The sequence below is a fragment of the Actinia tenebrosa genome, unplaced genomic scaffold (genome assembly GCF_029948245.1).
Source record: "Actinia tenebrosa isolate PJP-AT-01 unplaced genomic scaffold, QUT_ActTen_1.0 PGA_scaffold12__29_contigs__length_12842862, whole genome shotgun sequence".
NCBI lineage: Eukaryota > Metazoa > Cnidaria > Anthozoa > Actiniaria > Actiniidae > Actinia > Actinia tenebrosa.
Genome location: NW_028292572.1, coordinates 11,912,957 through 11,935,333, shown reverse-complemented (window position 1 = coordinate 11,935,333; position 22,377 = coordinate 11,912,957). Strand labels below are relative to the sequence as shown.

Here is a 22,377-nt window from a genome sequence, read left to right as displayed (position 1 = left end):
ATCTATATTCTTTTCTTTTCCGTTCGTTTCTCCTTGATATCTTTTTTTCCCCCACGCGCGATGGATGTAGTTAGTATTTGCTAAGGAATTGTGATTCGGAAGACTTTAAGAAGTACAGAAGGTTCAAGACATACATGCCAGTCTACCGACAGAAGTGAATATCAAGGCGATGTAGGGGATAAAACAGTCGCTATAGGAGACCGTAATTCCCTTGTGGGGGCAGTTTCTAGTAGAATATTCTTAATTAAAAGCGTTGAAATGAAAGCAGGAGAGTAAGGTGAAAAGTGCCACCTGACTTTGACAAGACGTGAGATTGCATAATCGCAGCTTTAGTCATAATCGGAAAGGAAAATGACTGGCAGGGTTCCGCCATACGGCGCTCTGCCCAAGTAGGAAATACATTACGACACAGGGATCCCACACCAGGAAATCACCACAGAATAGAGCGATGCTGAAAATGTCGTTCTTTTTTCTCTATATTACACCTTATGAAAGAATGACAAAAAATATGATATATGATAATTAATATTTTTACAGTTTTACCGGAAGACTTTCTCTTTTCTTCCTACTGTATATAGATCGATATTGGAGATATTCGAGACTGTAAAGATCTGAGTATAACATCGAGAAAAACAAGGACATTCCCGATTGTCGTTCTATTGTTTTATTTTGTACAAAATGCCTGCTTGTTTATATCGGATATCTTTTTAAAACGGTATTATTTTCGCGGTTTTGTGAAAAGAAAAACAATGCGATACTATTACCTCAGCATGCATCAGCATTTCAAAACGCAAGCTTTCTGACAATGGCAGATCTTAAGCGCTTTAGAGATAAGTTTCTCTTTCAGTTCCTGAACTGGTTCCCTCTAGACTCGTGCTTCCAGCCTTTTGGTACCCGAACGACCAGTACCATGTTTTAGCATTTGAAGTATCTGATGGGGTTGTTATCTAGAAAAGAGACGGGAAGCCGCGAATAAAGAACTACCATTCTTTAAGGTAGCGAATAGAGGGTAGCAAGAAAACTGAAGATTGGTTAGAGACGGTTGAACTGAGAGGAAGAGCTTAATGGTGTCCACTTGGAAGGGCTCTATTGAAATAAATCTTCTACTTGATTAAAATTCAAAAACTGTCTTGTTCGCTTTCTGTTACCAGCGCTACAGGTGCAAATGTTAAGTGATTACGAATGCTTCCGGGACAGGCGGGTAGTTCCCTCGTGTCTGCCGACAGGCGAAGAATAAATAATATCGATATGAAAACGAAAACTACATTCAAAAAATCATCGATATAAAAGCTATAGGGAAGTGCAAGGACATAGAGTAGGGCTTCGTGCTTCTATCTCCCCGAGTCTAGTCGGAGGCTCAAGATATATGAGAGTACACGTAGTTCTTTTATGATAAATTAGATTTTAATGAGATGATTTATGTACAAGACAGAAACAAGCTATAAAATCGAATTCAAACCAAAATAAAAAACACTGCAAAAAATTTCGGTCTTCAATATGGGAACTAAGTCAGACACTACCTATATTTACAGCTAAACTAGCTACTTAGTTGCCGTTAATGGAAGATTTATTTTTGTACGCGTCGCTTCCCTTATTATAAATCATTATCAGCGCTCGACTTGAACAAGAGCAGGGAAAGTGCGCATGCGTAGTCGCTCCACTTCCGCTCTTAGAACTGCTATCTCTGAGGCTTGCGCTTTGGCCAAGTCAACCAGCTTACGGCGCGCAACGATGTCTTGGTAGCGACGCTCTGCGCCGGTGTCGTTTCTTCTCTCAGCTGGGGTAAAAACAAAAAACAAAATAGATGAATGTTAGGTTCGTATGGACGACAAAAAGCGAAAAAGAAGACGAAATGGAGATGGGAAAGAAAGAAATGAAAGGGAAAAGATTGGTGGATGGATAGAATAGAGCTTACCATTCATCTCGTTGACGTTGCGTCGCTCGGCAACAGATAAAGCCAGCTCTTCTAAATCACCGTCTAGTTTAGTATTATCTTTTTCTTTCTTGTGAATGACTCGTTTGATTCCTTTTATCGTTTCTTTACGATCATTCACGTTTCTCTCGTGCATCTAGGATGATAAGAAGAATATAGAAATTGGTGATATATTTGGACGGTAGAAAGATAAGTATCTGCACTGTAAACGACGGAGATGTTTGAATACCTTTTGGAACAACGATAAAGTTTGCTCGAGCGTAGCGATTTCCTTCTGTTGACGGGCTTGATGATCACCCTCGGCCAAGAACTGGAAAGATAATTGATGATTATTATTCTTGCCAAGTGGAGTGAAGTAGATGAGTTGATGGATGGGAAGAAATGGATGGGATAGATAGAATGCATGTATGAGTGCACAGGATGAATGGTTAGATGAATGGGATGGATATCAAATGAGGTGGATTGAATGTATGTTTAATGGGATAGGATGGATGGATGAATAGAATGGATAGGTGGATGGGATGTAACGACAGATGCATAGGATATAGAATGAGATAAGATGAATAGGATAGATGGATGCATAGAATGGATAGGTGAATGGGATGTAACGACAGATGCATAGGATATAGAATGAGATAAGATGAATAGGATAAATGGATGCATAGAATGGATAGGTGGATGGGATGTAAGGACAGATGCATAGGATATAGAATGAGATAGATACCTGTTGGAGGTCCTTGGTTACTCTCAGTAGCTGGATATCTCTAGCTTTGGTCTGCAGATCTTCTGCTTGCATTTGCATCTTCCTATGTTCCCTGTTATCATTGTAACCAATAAGATTACTGTGAGATACTTGGTCTTGATCATCATGATAGCAAAAATCGTACGGGATTTGAACAATCGCAAACAAAAATTTGCGGGGAAGAAAAAATATCACTAAAGTTTAAATGTTAATTCATTACAGGTTTGAGAAGAAACTTGCTTGAAATTAGCCTAACTACCTTTATGAAGGTGTGATCTGGTGAGCATTAGGTGTGAGCATTTGTACTTAAATTTTAAACTCATTATTCGTCACTTTTCTTACCATTCCAGACCATGGATTCCCTTCCTAAATTCTTTACTGTCGTCCATAATGGATACTTTTGCTTTGCCAAGATTCTACATAAACATATCATACAATCAGATCCAAAATACTATTATGCTAATATCATTAATAGATCGGAAAGTAGAATTAAGTTTATCAATCATCAAAGATTCCGAGTTTATATTCTGTTTGTTGAGAGAATGTTCCGCGAGGGGTCGGTAATATGAGAAAACCACCCTTAGATCAGCTCAGTTATAAAACCTTTTGATAGAACAATCGTTTGCTTGCTTATACCCCAAATGCGATGGAAAAAAGAACCTTCATCAGTTTAAGAAAATGATATGAAAATATGTGGCTGTAATCAAACAATAAATAAACGACACGAAGAGATAACTAGCTTAAAACTAGTGTGAGCTGCGTCGGTGTTTCTAACGAAACAGTCATGATAAAAGGGTAAATTATACACCGTGAAAAGATGAAAAAACTTGCTGGCGTTTCGGACGCTAGTCCTTCGTCGGAGTAAAAGAGGAAGAAATAAACGACATGTATTAGTAACATGTCTGAGTAGTATGATAGTACATCTTGACTTACCGTGATCTGCGCATTCAGATCCTCGACTACAGATCGATGAACAAGAATACTGTCGGAATAGTCAGTGATAAACGGTCCAGGGGGGACTTCAACCTGCAGACATACAGACAAACACTTCAGTCATGAAAATATAATACTGATAAACCATGTCTTTATCATTCGGCGCTGTAGCATCATATTATCAAAAGACACCCGGATCTAAAAGAGACATTTAAGGAAGAAAGTTATCAGAATTCCTTTCAGAATTCCCAAGGGCACGGATGCCCTTTACAGAGCAGATGTTGAATGGATGGTTGGCACGGTTACGGTGCGCGAGATGAAATTTCATCCAATGTTAAGGAAATGACCAGATCTGCTCTGATCTCAGGTGATCTTGCTAAATGCTTTATTCACAGTTCTATCTATCTATCACATTACCTGGCCTTGCTTGAGTAAAAGCTGTACTTCCAGATTGATCAAAAACTTGATTTTTTCTTCACGCAGCCTGTTTAAAGTGCATATGACACGAAAAAATTTCAATGTTAAAAATGTGTATTTTATTGGCATTAATGAAAATATCATGGTTAAATTTGTTTCAAAAACGTATTTCTCTAGAAATTCAAGAAAATTTAGCACAAGTTGTGACGTCATTTTGTTTACAAGTCTCCAGATTTAGTTGCAAATACACGAAATATGTTTGAATGTAGAATCTTAATTTCAGGTTGTACACTTTTCAGTTTCCCAACATTTGAAGAGTACTACGTAAGCTATCAAATGAAGTTGAATAAAATATGCCTTTTGTTGTTATTTTATACGAATTACAATTTATATTTAGTACATTACTACTGAATCTAGAGTATGTGTCAACAAAATGACGTCACAAGTTGATATTAATTTTCTCACATATCTCAAGAAATAAGCTTTTGAAACAAATTTCATTACGATATATTTATTATTACTAACAAACTATACATTTTAGACGATGAAATGTTTTCGTGTCATATACACTTTAATAATGACAGTTTTTACATCAGAAAGGAATATAACTTCGAACATTTTAACCAAATATCGCCAAACATTCTTGAACAACAACAACGACGACAACAGCAATAGCAATTTAAAAATTTTATTTACAGCGGGCGGACGTCTCGCCTTCCATATTCTAAAGCGACAAATTAACCCAGGTAAGATACCCAAGTCATTATAGTTACGAGTGACTGTCCTACCTCTGCAGTTCCTGGTACGTGTGCTCCATGTCGTGTTGTACTCTCTCGTCCTCGTCTATTCGTTTTTGAAGATACGAGTTCATCTCTGCCAGCACTAGAGCCTTGGCTTTTACCTAGAAAGATAAGTAAATAAATGATTAGCAATGGGAGGTGTGATATTACTATGAAGCTAATCAAATCCTGGTAGAAACTAGTGGTTTCGTGCGCGTATCGAGAATTCTTGTTATTTTTTTTGCTCTTTTTCAGTTTGGGAAAGGTTTTTTAATAGAGAGTTTTAGATTTACGTTCACGGCAAACGTGAAACGTCAGTTGACCCGTAAAAAATTCTCTTAGGTTACTGAAAAAGAATCGCAAAAAAGTCCAAGTAGTAGAAAACCAAAAGAATATTTGCACTTGGTGAGAAGGTTTGTAAAAGGTAAAGTAAAATACAGGAAAACTATGAAAACGTGGTCACGTTTGCCGTTTGCGGAGAGAAAAAAATGTCAATCTAAAACTCTCTAATATTTCATTTTCTTTATTTCACTACCTGTTGTTCACTCTCAACTTTTTGTCGTCTCGTTTCTATAAACCTCTGCCATACTTCCAGCTCCAAGCCTTCAGGCATGTGTTCTATACTATCTAACTCTTCCATGGCCTTGGCTAAATGCTTGGCTGCAGCGGAATGAGCACGAGAGGAGGAAGGTCTTGGGGCGAAAGGAGAGTCGGTCTTAACGTCAGCTTGAGGATCCGTGACTGCGCGCAGTTGTTTCTGGCCTCTGTAAGAAAATTATTCAAAAATATCATGAGAAAAGTCGTACGTCCAAATTGAGTGGAGGCGACTCTGTTGGGTCAGTTTGCAGCAGGTCGACGGGTTAAGGAAAGGCATTAGTTTATTTTGTCTTGCGCAAGCCTCTAAATTCGTTACGATAATGAATTTTGATATGTTGATATGGCGACGATGATGATTAACATGATGAAGATGATAATAATCAACTTTATGTTAATATGATGATGATGAATGGTGATGATGATCATGATTATCAGGATGATAATATTGATGTTGATATCAATTATGATGATGATAATGATGATGACGATGGTGACTATCAGGATGATAATATTGATGATTCTAGATGATGATGATGATGATGTATAATGATAACGATGACATACCTTGGTCGTCTTTTGAACAACTTGTACAGTTGCTCCACAGTATGTAAGTCCTGATCACCAAACTCCCTCTTGAATGCCTTGTCTAAAGCCTTGTCCTCCATTACAAGGATCTCATACGCCTCACGAAAGTCATCCACTTCTCTCTTGGCTTCAGTCTGACTCGAAGACACTCGAGATTTCTTCTCCTTTTTCTCGTCCATTCGACGAAGGAGCTCTGCTTCTTGGGTGCTGAGTTCATCTTCCGTCAAGATAGAGACTAGAAGACGGAATATCTTCAGTTCTTCCTGTGTGTCGTAAATGATATGATATTAATATATAAAGCTTGTAGCATAAGTTTCTCTCTGACTTTGTGTTTTTCTCATGGGGGTGGGGGTGGGGGTGGGGGGTGGGGTGGGGGGGGGGGCGGAGGGGAGGAATCGTAACCCTATAACCCCCTTAACCCCAGTCACTGGAATACTGACAGCATGCTGCGTCTTACCTGATAGATGACCATTTCTGTTTTGACTTTCTTTTGGAAGAGTAACGATAGCTTTTCGTCAAAAGCAGTCGTCGCTTCAGCGATACTTGACTGGAGTTTTTTCAGTTCTGTTTCGAGGGATTTCTTCCACTTTTCTCGATCTTCTAAATGTTGTTTTTCCATCTTTTCGAAGTCTTTCGCCGCCTTCTGTTCTTCCTCCGTCCACTCTTCTTGTGGCTTACCCGTAACAAAGTCAGGTGGTACCAGATCTTTCTTCAGTTCATCCTCCAGGTTGGCTTCAAGACGACCCTGCATCATCATCATCAGTGCACGTTCACGTGCATTATCTGCTTGTTCAGCTAACCTCCTCTCTGGATCATGACAAGGAAACAAGCAAAATGGAATTTATCTTAAACTTTGGATAGTGACTCGGGAAAAATATGGTGAATTTGTTGCCCTACTGTGGTCGTACCGTAAAAATGAATACGCGATGTGATGGAATGATTCACAAACACAATAGGAAGCCATTTCATCAATGTCATGGCAAGTTGTACCGTGTACGTGCTGTACGACAGTACCGTACATTTCTCACTCATGTTACTGAACCATTGTTATGGAAAACTATTTCAATGTTACGGCATGTCGTACCGTGAACAGTGCTGTAAGTCAATACCGCGCGTTTCTCACTCATACGGTAACCATTCTTATGGGGAGCCTTTTCTATGTTATGGTACATTTGAAACCAAAACCGCAAGATCAGATATTTAATGAAAATAAAATAAAAGGGAAAGCCATTTCAATCCTTATGGTACGTCGTACAATTTCCCAAGGATATTGCTCTGCTAACAATGAATCAATACCTTCTTCCACCTTAGCTTGTTCATCTAATCTTTTCTGTTCTTCAGCAGTGATATACCTCTCGAATGGAACTTCTTGGTCTTTGACATGGAGGAGTCTTTCAGGTAACTCATCGTCTGTCATTGCTGGCTGGAATATCTTATTAAAAAAACAACAACAAGTTACGATACCGTGCCGTGCCGTGCCGGAGCAATCTTATTGAATAAAAAGTAATCTCGCCAGATGTGATTGGTTCAATAGCTTCACTTCAAAATCTTTTCACAAAGAGCACGGGATAAGATGATTGGCTCTTAGTCTACTGGATTAGCAAATCTCAACATGTTTTGTCTGCTATCAGCAAGTAAAGGAAGAAGTCTTACCTTTTCAACAATATCAAGGTCGTGAAGGATCTTCTTGATGCGATCATTCTTTTCCTGGATTTTCTTTATTTCGTTTTCTTTGAACTTGAAAGTCTCTTCGAATTCTTTGTTAAAGTTGATTTTGATGCGATGAATGGCGTCCTAAATGATGTAAAACAATGGGACATATAGATAGGAGTTTTAAAAGTATATTCAAGTAGAGTAGATGCCAAATGAGCGTTTTTAACTCTAAGATCTGACAAGTGATATAATACTATATATGTACCTGTAACATGATAATTTGGTTGTACTTCTGTTGCGCAGTGTGTAACTGGAATTGACTCTGTAGTTGCTCACTACCACCACCATAAGATGCTCCTCTACTGCCTGAGGTAGCTGGGTTAGTGCCTGTACTGTGCCCTTCGTCTTCTATGAAGTTGTCTTCGTCTTCGTAATCTAGGCGGTCCTCTGAAGAAAGAAAGCAAACATGAATGAAGAATCTTACAGCGAAAATCACATGCTGCGTAAGTATATTGAGCATACACTGAAATATTTCAATAAACGTTGCTATCGCCAAAGGCTAAAGGCGATAGGTCATTCCGACATGGAAATGGTTTCGTTGAATACAAAGAACATTAAATCAGTCTCAACACTAAGGTCCACGTTCAAGACGAGAATAAGAAGCAGAAACAAAAGTCATTCCGGCTATTCTTGGATCTAGGAATGACCTATCTCCTATCGCTTTTCTCCTAGTGCCTATCGCTCTACGCCTAGTGCTTATCGTCCTTATAGCCTATTGAGATGACATCGTTTTTTGAAATAGGTGTCTACTCTACATTGATTATATCCACGAATGTAATACGGTCAATATCTACCTGGTACAGGTGTGTTTCTAGATGATGTAGGGCCTGGCTCAAGGTCCTTACTCGCTTCATATTCTGCCTTCTCAATCTTCCTCTGTGTCAAGACGTATTGAAGCTCGTCCAATTCTTCTTTTGATCTTTCTCGCATTGGGTAGTTAGTGACCGATAAAGACATACGGAAAGAATTACATGATCGACCTTTGACAGCCATCGCATCCCAACACTCTCGTTTGATCATCTCCTTCAGGTAGATACGGGCGAGGTTTGCGATCTCGATCTCATCACGCACCTGAAAACACCATTAAAGGAAATGTAATGGAATAGAGGCTTTGCACCATCACGTGACGGCAGCCATGTTACATGAGAAAGAATTCAATTTCCGAAAGTAAAGGGATTTTATTGTTCCGCCATCTAACCACAGGCAGTCCATAGGCAGTGATGGTGTTATGACCCAATTTCTGACGACGAACGATGAATTTAAAAATTATTTTATTCCTTACCGCTGTTCTTATTGCTACGCGCTTATCGAGACAACAAGTAAATGGGCAAAACACTCCCGTTAATCATATAAATCCTTCTCATGTACTACTTTCCAAAGTTTTCAAATACAATATCTGTCGAAGGCTCTTGTCTCTATTAACGCGCAGCAATGAAAACAGTGGTTATTCAAGCGCACCCGTTGAGAGGCAAGCAACTCAGTCAAAGCAACAGGAATGAGAGAAGAGGAAGACAGCCATTAGAGGTTACGAGTAAGTTGATCAATGCTCCAAGTGAAAGTAATCAATTGACAAACCTCTTTTATCTTTTCTTCTCCTTCAGCGATCAGTTTCTGCCGTTCTTCTACATCCATATTAAACTCATGCCGCTCGAGTTTCTCGATGTCTGGTAACTGGCTGTTCACGTCAATCATTTGTAGCACTGTGTTGCGCAATTCGGAGATATCTTTGCGCAGCTTTCGCTTGATGTCTGCGAACTTCTTGTCTTCTTCTCGCTGGGCCTTCAGAGAGAGAAAAAATATAGGCACATGTTGTTAATGGCGCTACAAAGGATAGAGGTCAGGACCACTGGGGGGTTATGGTATCGATGATGATCGCACCCAAGCTATACCATCATGCATCACGGTTCCTTTCCCAGCAAATGTAAACTGCTTGCATTAGGCTTTGACATATCAACTTTTAGATAATCGGAAATTAGAACATGTTTGGCCACCTTTGAGGTACAGTGAACATAGGATAATTACACCCAAACGATACCATCATGCACCACGCTTCTTAGAAGTTTACCTCCTGCAATAGCTTTCTGCAGCCACGTGGAGTCTTCACTCAAAGTTGGCGTAGGTGTAGTGAATATCCCAGCCTTTTCCAGCTTTTTTTGGACTTTTTCAGATCCTTCAGTGTTTTCTTTCTATACTATGACGGAAGCAGACTTGTGGATGTAGTTGGGTCTTTCTGCGGCTGCTGCATCTTCATCTTGTCTTTGGGTTTTCAGAAGAGCTGTTCTTGCTCGTGATACCTGGATCGCTGTCGTGGACTTACTTCTCCTAAACCAAATCAAACCATTTAATTCCATATTGTCTCGTATTCATAACAAGAAGTGCGCTATTTGGCGAGCTATCTTTATAGTTGTGCATGTGATGGGTTTGCAGATTGTTGTAGTTTTATCTACTCTACTAATTTATAAGATTGTCAAATAATCTACTCACCTGTGGCACTAAAGCTCCATTCCCAGCATGATAAAACCCCGTCCCTTCCGGTACTAAGTAGTTTTTGTGAATCTCCTGTGAAACACAAGTGACTGACTCCACCCTTACGGTAATGATGTCCAGGAATCTTTAGCATTCGATCCTGGAAGTAAGAAAATTTGGTGTCACTTCCTTGAAGATGGGTAGGCTAGGGTAGGCAATCAGAAAGGGTACCAGGTTATGTTAAACGGTGACCGCTGCTTTCCACCCTCCCTGCCCACACCATCCATCCATTCATATATTCTCATCCCATCCATCCATTCATCCATCTATTCATTCATCCATCCATCCATCCATCCATCCATCCATCCATCCATCCATCCATCCATCCATCATTCATCCATCCATCCATCCATCCATCCATCCATCCATCCATCCATCCATCCATCCATCCATCCATATATTCTCATCCCATCCAATTACTCACCAAAGCCCCAACAGCTCTGACTAAAATCTGTCCATCTGTTCCCGCACTAGCAATCCAGCGAAGGTGGCAGGATAATGCCAGTTCCCCTCCATTAAGATCGTGTCCCACGTAAGATTCTAAAGGCTCCAGCATAGCGCTTGACTTGTCCTATTTACAAAATTGTAGTTCGAATGTTATTGAGTTACTAAAAAAAAAAGGTTCAAGGTACTTTGAAAGTCTAACGCTTTGAAGCAATGTTATGTAATCAGTAACCCAAGGGAGTATTTTATGCTTCTACTTTATTCTTCACGCCATCCCATGTTGCACTGCATTAAGGAATCATGGCCTTAGGTAATACTACATTTTTGGTCAATTGTTATACCTGCTCTTGAGTCAATGCTAACTTGACTAACTCTTTACGATTATGAGCAACAGCTATTGCCGTCTGTGGTGACGTGACAACAACACTATACACAGGTCCTGTTAGCTTATGCGAAGAGAGCTTCACTGCTTCAGGGCGATACAGAAGTGCTTTGTTGAAAAACGCATCTTTTGGACCTGATAAAGAAAAAATCTCTATCTATTAACAAAAATATAAAAGCAAACATCAGTCAAGGGCAGGGGGAAGCAAGTTAAAGAGGTACTTTACAGCCATTCTCAGTCACACGTGCCCTCTAGCGATTATTTTTGTCGCGACGAAGTAGATTTTGGTGGACGTCAATCAAGGCGTTTCCATGACATTCTATAGGCACGTGCCCTTATAGCTTTGTGTTTTCCAACAATGTTATGGAAACGCCTTGATTGACGTCCACCAAAACTTTTTCGTCGCGACAGAAAAAATCATAAGAGGGTGCGTGTGATTGAGAATGGCTGTAAACAATAAAGAGAACTCACTGCGATAAAGGATGTCCTTGTTAACCTCAAACTCGATCAAGTTATTCCCACATGAATGTGAATCATTGGGGCTGTGAACCACGACGATCTTCCATGGACCTTGACCATCATTTTCTCGTGCGTTGAGACAAGAAATAGATATAACAGTACCAGGGACGTCTGCAATAGGGAATGAAAAAAAACCACTTTAAGTTATAGTTAAATTTGGGTCATTATTTTTTTAGTTTCTTAGTGGTCAGGTGCAACGTTGTCTGCAATACCATGAAACTAGTGTACGTTGCAACCATGTGAAGTTGTATGTGATGTCGCATACGTTGTGTCCAAGCACCCTTAGTGTAGATAGTGATGGTCCTCCACTAACCTGTATGGCCAAGTACTTTAAAGTTGTTGGTAACTCTTGCATCACAAACAAATACATGACCATCATTAGATCCTGTGACAAAGATCTGCCCTTCCATGTCGTATCTATGGTAACCAACAAAAAAGACATCAATCTATTGATACATTTGGTCCTGATAAATATCAACTAAATGACTGAGCTTACTTTAACTGAAGCACAGGTCCTTGATGGAGGTACGAACAGAAAATAATGCGTGGTTGAGATACTGATGTCAGTTCTATAAAGTAAACAGAACCACTGGCTGTGCCGACAGCTACTGTACTGGAAGACGGACAGCATGCTATACAGGTTGCCTGTCCAATCAAGATCAAGGAAATTCAATTAATGATACATTCCTGTATTGTTTGTGGATGACGGAGAAAGTAAAAAGGGAACTTATTGTCTTACATGGCATTCTAGAGGTAACTGACCAGCAAACAGAGAGGTCTGTATATTCCATACTTGGAGAAGACCATTGGACCTGCATGTCTGGGGAAATACAAACAACTGCAATTATGAAAGGGATTCTTTTATAGAAAAATTGAAACAGAATAATCTTAGAGCATTTGACTGTGAAACTGTTTCTACACTTTCTTACTCACCACACAGTACTCCGAGTCACCAAGTAAGCAATCTACACCAACAAATTCCACATTACTGATATCGAACAGCTTGGTAAGAAGGTTGTCATTGGGCTCATACAATTGTATGCATCCCTGCAGAATATTGGAAATATGACATTTGAACAAAATTCATGAGAAATTCAAAATATAGAAATAACCCTTAGTTATTTGTCTAAAAGGTAAAAGTAAAGTTACTATAATTAACCTCATTAGTTCCTTCAGCTACATGGCTGGTAGCCAACAAATGCGCAAACTTACCTTTGTACTGCCGACAGCTAATTCATTGTAGTTAAAAGACCAGGCAAGACTAGTTATTGGCGCTTCTGTATTTGTCTTACTGAGGACTTTGACTTCAGGACCATTAATGTCCAAACATCTCAGAATACCATCCTACAAAAAAAAACAAAACAAAAACAGACAGTTATAATTTAGCCAAAAGATTATTCTAACTCCAGAATGGCAAACAAAGAATCACAGAGAGCAAACAAGTTACTAGTGTTTGTAAGAGGTGTTGTTTACCTGTCCACCAACATACAGCCCAGACTTGTGGAGTGCTAGACAACTGGTAGATCCATAGGTCAAACCATCACCAGATACATTGTTCTCATCCTCTATATAAAATAATTAAATACATTAGATCCCTCAAAAAAATCAACTTTAATAATATTGAATCTACTGCATATTTTGATATCAACATTTATGAGGCTTATTGGGCGCCAACTTTCAAGATATCTGTTATTTTTACCTTGTTGTTCTAAAAGTGTGATATTAATGATCTGCTTTTGAGATTGTGTAAGCGTTCCACATGACATATTTTCGTTCAAGCAACTGACTAAATCATCCTTCAATTCCGACCAAAAAATAAATGTAAAATTCCTTTGTTAAACCATCAATTTCTGGAGTTTTTGAGGCTCCCACTTGTTTTAATGCTTCGAAACATTCTTTGATAGTAATGACTTGGTCACAATTTTTTAAATCTGAATCAGATATTTTCGACACAGAGAAGTTTTTTTAAAATCCTAATAATTCTCATATTTCTCATTTAATATTCCAACCATCAAAACAAAAGATCTCTTTGGTTCCATAGTTACATACTAGTCAATTTGATACATGTACTGTATAGTAGCAACATTGGAGAGCAATCAAAATTGAATTATTTTTCTGAGTCTATAATTTCAAACTAGAGTTATTTTGAATTAATTTACCCTCTTCGGGAAGTGATTCCATAGTGTTTTTGTGCTGCATCAGATGTGATAGAGTATCTGTTCTGCTTCTGTGAGTACCCATCCTTGGTGTTGCAGCCACTTTGATTGTATATACATCAGGATCAACCCTCAGTAACTGTCCACCAGAACATCCACAATAGATCATTCCACTGGGTGTCCAGCAATGACTAACTGGCTCACAGCGTTCTATCTTATCACCTGTTGGGATTCCAGATCACAGGTTTAGTTTAACATGAATCAAGACCATCTTGATGGCCAATGGGGGAGAAGGCACAGGTAGTGTGCTGTGCACTCCTAAGCCTCCTCATCTCACAGCTATAGTCATGAATTCCGCCTCACTCCCTGATTAATCTTACCACCCTATCATGATAGAAAACTTAAGTGAAGAGAGGGCGACACTGATGACAATAATGGTATGGGATAAAAAAGGCATTCTATTGACCTGGTTCATAATCTTTAGCTTCATGACCAACAATGCCAGCAATGGCAGCTTTTGTCAGTCTGAACTCTTCTGTTGTAAAAGCTCTTCCCATTCTACTGATAGAATGCTTCAGGTTTTCAAATTCTCCATCGTCTGGGGTTCCATCTGCAGGAGGCAGCTTGAACTCACTAAAAATATATATGTATAAAAGAAACTAATAAGTGACAGCAAGCTAGAAGTAATTAACAAGCATGTATTGTAATCAATATGATTGTTTGCTTGTCCATCCATCCATCCACTATTATTTATACATTTTTTAACTTATGGAGACATCCCCTTTTTACTAGTCTATAAAAGATGTTTGGTAATTCATTCATTCATTTCCCACTTTATACTCATTAGCTCAATCATTCATTCATTTCATTAGATTATAAGACACCTAAAATTATTATACTTTACACTATGTGTTAAGACATTAAAAAATTTACCTAACCCCTCCTCCCCCCCAAAAAAGAAAGAGGAATTTGACATTCCAGAGGGGTGGGGACAGAGAAAGAACAAAATTGCAGAGTTTGTATAAAGGAAATTGGAATTTCTGGGGATGGGGGGAGGGGGGTGTCTTTATGAAACTTCCTCTGTGGAAGGCATATGAATAATTTCTGGTATTACACTTTCTAGCTTTGTTCTGGTACAAACTATGGACAGTTTACCTTGATGTAAGAGTGTATTTGTCATTCAGTTGCTCAACTTGCCAAATGATCAGCATCTCTTTACCAATTGTACACAATTGTCTCCAATTAACAGGATTAAATGATAGGTTATTGCATGACAGATGGTCTACATTGATTGAGCACAGCTTAAGCCCATTCACCCAATTCCTGTATGAAACACAGTTCAAATAATTAGTGGATAGAGTTAACTCGAGTACAAATATTAAGTCAAAATAAACCTTATTCAACAGCTTACCAGATTGTTAACTGGAAGTCTGGAAGACCAGAAAAACTGGCAAATATAGAACTGTTATTGGCAAAAGCTAATGCTGAGTAGCTAAGCTTTGCACCATCTGAAAAAGAATGCATAAAACAGTATAAACAATGATAGTTAATTTATTGTTATGAAATTATGGATTGATAGTGCAAGTTTTGTACAATAATGTTTAGAAACAAACATATCTATGCAACAAATACAAAGGTATTGGTATTTTAAAATCACAGTGTTTGCTTGTTCAACATGGAAATACCAGGCATTTGAGAGTTAATCCTTATTGTACTGTAAATACTTAAGTACGAAACAACAACAACAACAACAACAACAACAACAACAATTTATCGTACCTAGAATGACAACTACGATAAATATTTACAAAATACAAAACTTCTTTTCTAGATATTGAATTTATCTATACCTACCTTTAAGTATTGCCCGAGGCCTACTGAAATCAGGGAACGTATAAATAAAGATCCTTGGGTTGGCCTTCAATTCTGAGAAAGCATACAGGTTATATGCAGGGTTCGTAGTGAGGACTCCAATCCCATCACCAGGAGTGGGTAAAAATGATCGACTCTTGTCTTTGATGTTAATAAATTTGACATTATTTCCACACACAAAACATAATGTATCTTTATCAACAAAACTTGAGGCTCCACCATCATAACCTTGGGCCCAACTATGAATTATAATAAAAAGAAGATGAGTAAAATATAAAGAAGATGACGTTAAACGTCGTTGAAGTCAAAATTGTAAGATTCAAAACAACGAAGATTTTTTCTGTTTTTCTCCATTAATTCGACCGATTTTACAACATATTGCTAAAGGAGATATCTTTAATGCTAACCTGAGCTCCAAAGTCCCAAACTGATCCATTTAAAAGGAAAAACAAGGGAAAGTCCGAGAACAAATTTGATAAATTTTCACCATCGATGAAGTGATCGTTACTTTGTCGTTGCTATGGCGCCGAGAGACTGCTGATCATAAAAACCGCAGTCAGAATCAGTACTAGTCTCTCGCGGTAAAGAGGCACCACAGGCTTCAGCAGCTAATTAATGCTGATATTTTGCAGCATATCATATATGAATTATTTTATTCATAGTAAATTGTCGTGGGAAAGTGTTGATAAGCAATATATGGTTGTTATCTCTTGATTACTGTGACTGATGTATTTTCCATTTTTGGTTTTCCGGAGGTGATGAAAGTTGTAGTTAGAGTTTTTGTTGTGGTTTAAATCCATGAAAACACAGGAAATATAGCAAAACGTACCTATGATAAGATAAAAGTCATAAAAATGTACAAAACAAAGAAAAACTGGGATAAAGAACTTGAAGTTCATTTTTCTTTTCTTTTCTTTTTTTTAAAAAAAAATACATGTTTTCGATTTATTTTCCTTTTCTCTGGGCAGAAGAGAGAGGTCGCTTTTATATATTTCGTATGATATGAATATTCGAACAAATATATATACATATATATATACGTTGAGATCAGAGTTTTTTCCTTATTATTCAGGCCCGTAGACGGAAGCAGACACATCGACTACGGGACCGGAAGTAACGCAGAGGTGTGTCAGTCAAATCCCTTGGCGTGAGTTATTACAGGACATCACACGGATCATTGACTCCTGATAAACAGGGTCGTACAATGAACACTGGAAGTTAATTCAGGACTCTACCCGCCACTCCAATATCTTGTTACCCTCTAACTTTAAAAATAAGCCGTTTTTATCCCACTTTTGGTAGTACAGAAGGAGGTCGGCAAAAGGTAAAAACGAATTGAAGAAATAGTGATGGAGAAATCAGAAGAGAACTTGTTGAAGGACGCTAAACGACTGCTCGCGGTCAACGCAGGAGAACAGAAAAGATTGGAGAAATTCCACAAGTGCATTGATAAAAGAAAACGAGAAATGGAAAGAGTATTATCTAGAGCACAGAGGGAAGCTATTTTAAGGTTTTATGAGTCCTCTGGCGAAGGTTTACAGGGAATTTTACATGCGGAGAAGAATAAGAAAGTCAAAGGTCATAACCAATTGAGGGCTGTTGTTTCGAGTGATGCTGTTTTACGCAGCCCTGAAGGTCCTGAAGCAAAACTCAGCGAAGAAAAGGAGAAGAAAAAAACGAGAACAAACAAAAAACTATCATTACAAGAAACATCTTCCAAAAGTGTGCTGCCAGAACTGAACTTGTTTAACTTTTCAACGCATACAAACAAGCCCTTTAGACGAACAAGAAGCTGGTCAAGTCCAACACTTGTTTGGCGACCTGAAGATATTGGATTAAATGAAACCAGGAAAGAACAAAGAAAAGGCTTGCATTTTGACAAACAAAAAGGTCGAAGTCCATCTGTAAGTTGCGCAGAGAAGAATCCCATTCAGATCAAATGTGAAGAGGAGAAGGAAGGAGTAGAAACCAAGAAACCTTTATCTGCGATTTTGCCTCCACTCGTCTTGCCTCCTTTACATTTACACCGAAGACCAAGCTCCAAAGAACAAAATAAAGTCAAGAACGATGATTCAAGTGGCGATAAAAGCTTAAAAAAGCAATACGAAGAACTTTCTGACTGTCGGTATTTACGGGTTTATCATCCTTTTATTAAAAATTAAGGAGCAATTATTAATTGAACATTTTTGATAAGCTTTTGTTTTTTTGCGAGTTGCACAATTTCAAATCCTATTATTTCAGTTTGTTGACTTTTAAGTTTTTAGGTATTAGGCTAATCCTCTTCTTATTATGGTTGGCATCAGTTGCTGTTATATGTTAATATCATTGGAATTAAATTTCCGTTGTTGTTTACCTTTTTGGAACCTTGTTCATGTCAAATGTTGTGAATGAAACTAAAAATCTGATAGCTATAATCATGCTTTTTGTTACGTTGAGGTGGTAGAACATACTATGCGGAGATATTTGCATAATGGATAAATGAGGATAAATATACTTATGTTGAAAGATTTCTTTTAACAATTTCTTACGTTGGACATTTTGCCCGACATTTTGTACATTTTAACCTTGCTCTCTTCTGCGTCAAAGCATGGTTATAAATAGATATAAATAATCTATTAAGACGAACAATGAAAGGGAGATTAAGTTGATATCTGAGAATGGAAAAAATAAAGAGAAGAAAGAGAAGAAGAAGAGTAGGAAAAGGCGAGAACGAAGGAAAGGAACTGCCCGGCTACGGACTCTAAATAATTGTTGCGCACGATATACTCGATCGATCGAGGTCGCGTCGACTCAAAATCCCACATGAACAGTAACTGTAATTACAAGAGAGGCATGCAAACAGTTTTCAGTCACGCAAACTAACAGGATAATGAGCAGATTTCACACGACTTATGAAATTAACAGTTATATACTTTATTTTTATCTGGCAACAATGAGTTAAAAAACACTAAGCCAAAAAGAATGAAAGCATATATAGACTAATCATTCTTTACTATAAATACTATTCTAAAGGCGAAGGGTTTTATGAAGTTCAAACATCTCAGATCAAACAGCCTGTATACACTTCCCACGAGGACTTGCCATCTTTCGTGTTTAGCTTTACTAGACTTCCAGTTGCTGGTTTGTTCTTTCCCTCGGACCATTCAAACAAAAGCCTGTTATAAGAACAAAGCAAGATCAATGCATGATATTTGTGTATTTCTAATCAGTAGGCTATTAGTCCCTTTCACAGTTCTTTGCACCCTCTTGAAAGGTAGCTGTGCCTTTGCATTGAAGCAAGACAAACGGTGGGTTTGCAATGATAGAGACCTTTTTGAACACATTGGACAATTCACATGTCTCTATCATTGCAAGCTCACCATTTGTCTCGCTTTGATGCAAAGCCACTGCTACCTTTCAAAATGGTGCAGGGAACTGCGAAGGGGACTATTTACAGACTGATGCAATAAGCCTGAAGAGAGATGACGTTTTACCCCTGACTCTATACCATAATAATTTTTAAAATTCTTAAATGTTACAATTTTTGATTCCTTAGAGAATATAGAAACAATAGTCATAATTAAAGAAAAAAAGCAGTGTGAAAAGGATTATGGTCTAGAGACGGGGGTAAAACATCATCTCACTTCAAGCTTATTGGAATTTAGCTTGTTAGGTTTTCTGGAGGGAGGAGTACCATCAAGAAAGAGATCTAACAAACTCTAATCACATTTTGTGCTGAACTAGCAGAAGTTCCAGAGGTATCTCATTTTGTCTTTTCTTCTATAAGCTTTAATTTATGTACTTTATCTCTCAGTCTCTCCCAAATTATTATAGACACAGGTAGCCAACCAATAGGGAAATTTAAAACAGATTAAGAGATACTCTTTAGGGTAATACTTACTCTGCCACATATTCTAAAGGTGTCCACTGGTTAAAGTCTGCATTGGCCATGTTTTTTCTATTCATTGGAGTATCTAGAGTCATCCTTCAACAACAACATTTTCTTGATTGATTAGTAATGAAATAGAAAAATAGATTAAATTATTGTTTTTGGCCAAATTACCAAGGTAGAGAAATGAGGAGATGTTTACTTACGGCAGAATGGCCAGAGCAGTAGAATCAGGTGGGAGACCACTCCCTTCCATTCCTAGTCCCTTCACCAACTGATGGACAGCAGCCTTAGCCATGCCATATCCCATCATTCCTGACAATCATTCAGAAAATTGTTTCCCTATTAGTTAGTATATAAATAGTTCTTAATTTTGAGCCATTCTTTATCCTTCCATTGAAGGTTATGTGATTGTGATGATAGTAGGAGGTTTCTCATTAGCTTCCAACATCAACACTTCAACATGCAGCTGTCATAGCTTTGCCTTTTGATTCTCCTGGGAATCATTGCCAATCACCAATGAATATAGATAAAATATCCTTGTAAAAGTCATTAATCACAGAACAAGGTATTTTCTTTAATTTTACCTGCAGTTCCCCCAAGTGATGGTTGAGCACCAGTCAAGGACAGTAGGCCTCCACTAAAAAGAAAAAAAAACCTGTCACCTTATGTGGCCATAAAGTACCTACATCCACCACACTTTTTGAATACCAAAATATTTGAATTGCATAATTATTCAACTCTAAATTATAGCTTTTATGATAAAATCGCAGTAACCAGGCACCAAAACTCTATTAGAGCTTTAATAGTTCATTAATCATACTTCTTCAAATGTTTCGCAGCGATGCTTGCAGAAATGAGTGAAGTCCAAACACTCTGCTTGAACATCAAATCAGCATTTTTTACTACAGCTAGAATAAAAGACACAATACTAAATATATTAACTTATAAATTGATGGCGAAAAAACAATATTTTGGTCATACTTAAAATACCTCTTTACCTAGCTTGGGCATAATGGTTTCCCATTTAAGATCAAGTGTCATTCTCTAGATTATTATTTCTTTGTTTTATGTTAGAGCTTGAGAAGATAGATAAATAAGGATACAACTCAAACAAGAATATTTTTCTCAAGAGAATGACATATGGTCTGAAATGGGAAAACTTAAAGAGGTATATTTCCTTGTATAGTTTCATTCCCTTTTGTTATGTTCCAACTATCAAAGTCCAACTTTCTCATACTCTGATTGGGCAAGAGGGTATCACGTGAACATGAACAAGTTTTGATGTTTCCCTGGCAAGGGCTTTCAGCAGACAACAATATGGGAAAGCAGTCTGTTTTGTGGTCCCTTGACAGAGATGTTTCCCTCAGCTTCGCCTGGTGAAGCATTGCCATCTCGGGACCACAAAATAAACTGCTTTCCTAAGGTTCAAGTCAATAAGTGTTAAATATTGTATTTCAAAGTGTAAAACATTACATTCTAATGAGTTTACCTTTGCTTTTAGCATTCCCTCCTGCCCAGCCACCTGCAACACACACTATAGCGTCTAAAGTGTTACCATCTAAAACCTCCTCGACTCTTTTTTGGACCTAAGAAGTTATTAAAGGATGCATATCAACTTTTGAGTTACTGGTATCCATAACAACAAAAAGAAGTCAAATATTCTTTAAATTTATAAGTCCAGAAATCCCCCATGGAGTGGAAGTGGTATTCCAGTGTTCAACATTGGTCTAATTATGGCATGTTGTAAAATTTCAGAAAAAATTCAACTTATCTCAACCACATGGAGGAAGATCAGAATTTCCAATGCATTGGAAAGGTCTGTTACTGTAAGTAAAACATAATGTTGGGATATAGGGTTATAATGTTGGCCAAATTTTCCATGATTAAATAATCGATTATTACCTCCTGATCTTGTTCCACCCAAGACTTTGAACTATCCACAATGACATTGGCGTGGGCCTCTTCATTGGGAAACAAGTCTATTGAGGTGACCCACTGTAGATAGATATATGAGAAAATATCAAGATTAATGAAATAACAAAGTTAAGAGACCAAGAAAGAAATCCTAAAACATGCAATATTCAATTAAACAGTTGATTTTGGTGTCTTCCAGGGCTCCCATTGATAGCAGGCCTTTTATTCGTTCTGAAGGGACTATCCTGGCTTTACTTATTTTTAAATAAAGGTTTTATTCATTAAATTAGTTTACATTGGAAGCTAGAAAATTGACACTGTGATAAACAATTGCTGCACTAATAAAATTAGTAAGCAGATAAAACTGCAACAAGAATTTACAAAAAGTTTTTCTTCACGGTATTATTTTCATAAACAAAAAAAGTAGGAAGGATCTTCAAAAGTTATGAGAACAAACAAAACAGGAGTACATACAGCAAAAAGAATTGCACTCCCCCTCCCCCTCCCCCTTGTTATCCTATGATGGAAAAGAAGCTCTCCAAGTCTTCTTGATCTCCATAAGCAGCTCTTTCATTTATTTGTCATAACATTTTCCCAGATACTTTAGCATAATAAACAAAATTACCCGTTTTAAAAAGAAATTTTAAAATCTGCTTTGAATACTTTGCGAAAAGACAGAAGGAATCAATACTGAAAATGTGTAGATAGTTAAAACCGATATTAAGCAGATCAAATCTCCAACTACTTACCCAGTTTTTGGCCTTAAAGTAAGTCACACAAGAGGCTCCAAGTGCACCTTTTCCGCCATAAATGAGAACCCTTGAGGAAGCTCCTGCTGCCGCCATTTTTGATTAACAACACGTGAAAGAAGCGTTACAAAAATCTACTTAGGGGGTAGGGGTTAGTTTCGTCCTCTAAAAGTAACTAATAAACACACATTTAGAAAGCTTAAAAAGACTAAAAATTTCATTCCTTAGAGTCTTTTTGTACTACA

General features: G+C 37.8%; 2 protein-coding genes across 2 annotated transcripts; both read right to left on the bottom strand.

Annotated features, from left to right (window-relative positions):
* Nucleotides 1-1,373: 1,373 nt before the first annotated feature.
* On the bottom strand, nucleotides 1,374-16,117 carry LOC116299607 (cilia- and flagella-associated protein 43). The gene is given in 33 exon segments (XM_089028302.1): nucleotides 1,374-1,777; nucleotides 1,916-2,069; nucleotides 2,163-2,243; nucleotides 2,658-2,748; nucleotides 3,018-3,091; nucleotides 3,609-3,701; nucleotides 4,026-4,092; nucleotides 4,814-4,926; nucleotides 5,340-5,568; nucleotides 5,966-6,249; nucleotides 6,444-6,793; nucleotides 7,283-7,418; nucleotides 7,640-7,780; nucleotides 7,905-8,086; nucleotides 8,494-8,770; nucleotides 9,275-9,480; nucleotides 9,768-10,018; nucleotides 10,180-10,325; nucleotides 10,650-10,796; nucleotides 11,011-11,186; nucleotides 11,523-11,681; nucleotides 11,884-11,987; nucleotides 12,067-12,215; nucleotides 12,310-12,390; nucleotides 12,504-12,617; nucleotides 12,783-12,914; nucleotides 13,044-13,135; nucleotides 13,730-13,948; nucleotides 14,193-14,359; nucleotides 14,882-15,049; nucleotides 15,138-15,234; nucleotides 15,581-15,837; nucleotides 16,006-16,117. Coding segments are annotated over 33 exon segments (5,136 nt in total). The 5' UTR covers nucleotides 16,035-16,117; the 3' UTR covers nucleotides 1,374-1,607.
* Nucleotides 16,118-18,487: 2,370 nt separating this feature from the next.
* LOC116299613 (dihydropteridine reductase) lies at nucleotides 18,488-22,234 on the bottom strand. Its single transcript, XM_031708288.2, has 8 exons — nucleotides 22,133-22,234; nucleotides 21,372-21,464; nucleotides 20,959-21,055; nucleotides 20,290-20,377; nucleotides 20,054-20,106; nucleotides 19,673-19,781; nucleotides 19,479-19,562; nucleotides 18,488-18,753 (listed from the first exon to the last, which is right to left on the bottom strand). The coding sequence occupies exons 1-8, from the start codon at nucleotides 22,226-22,228 to the stop codon at nucleotides 18,639-18,641; spliced, it is 735 nt and encodes a 244-aa protein (XP_031564148.1). The 5' UTR covers nucleotides 22,229-22,234; the 3' UTR covers nucleotides 18,488-18,638.
* Nucleotides 22,235-22,377: the final 143 nt, after the last annotated feature.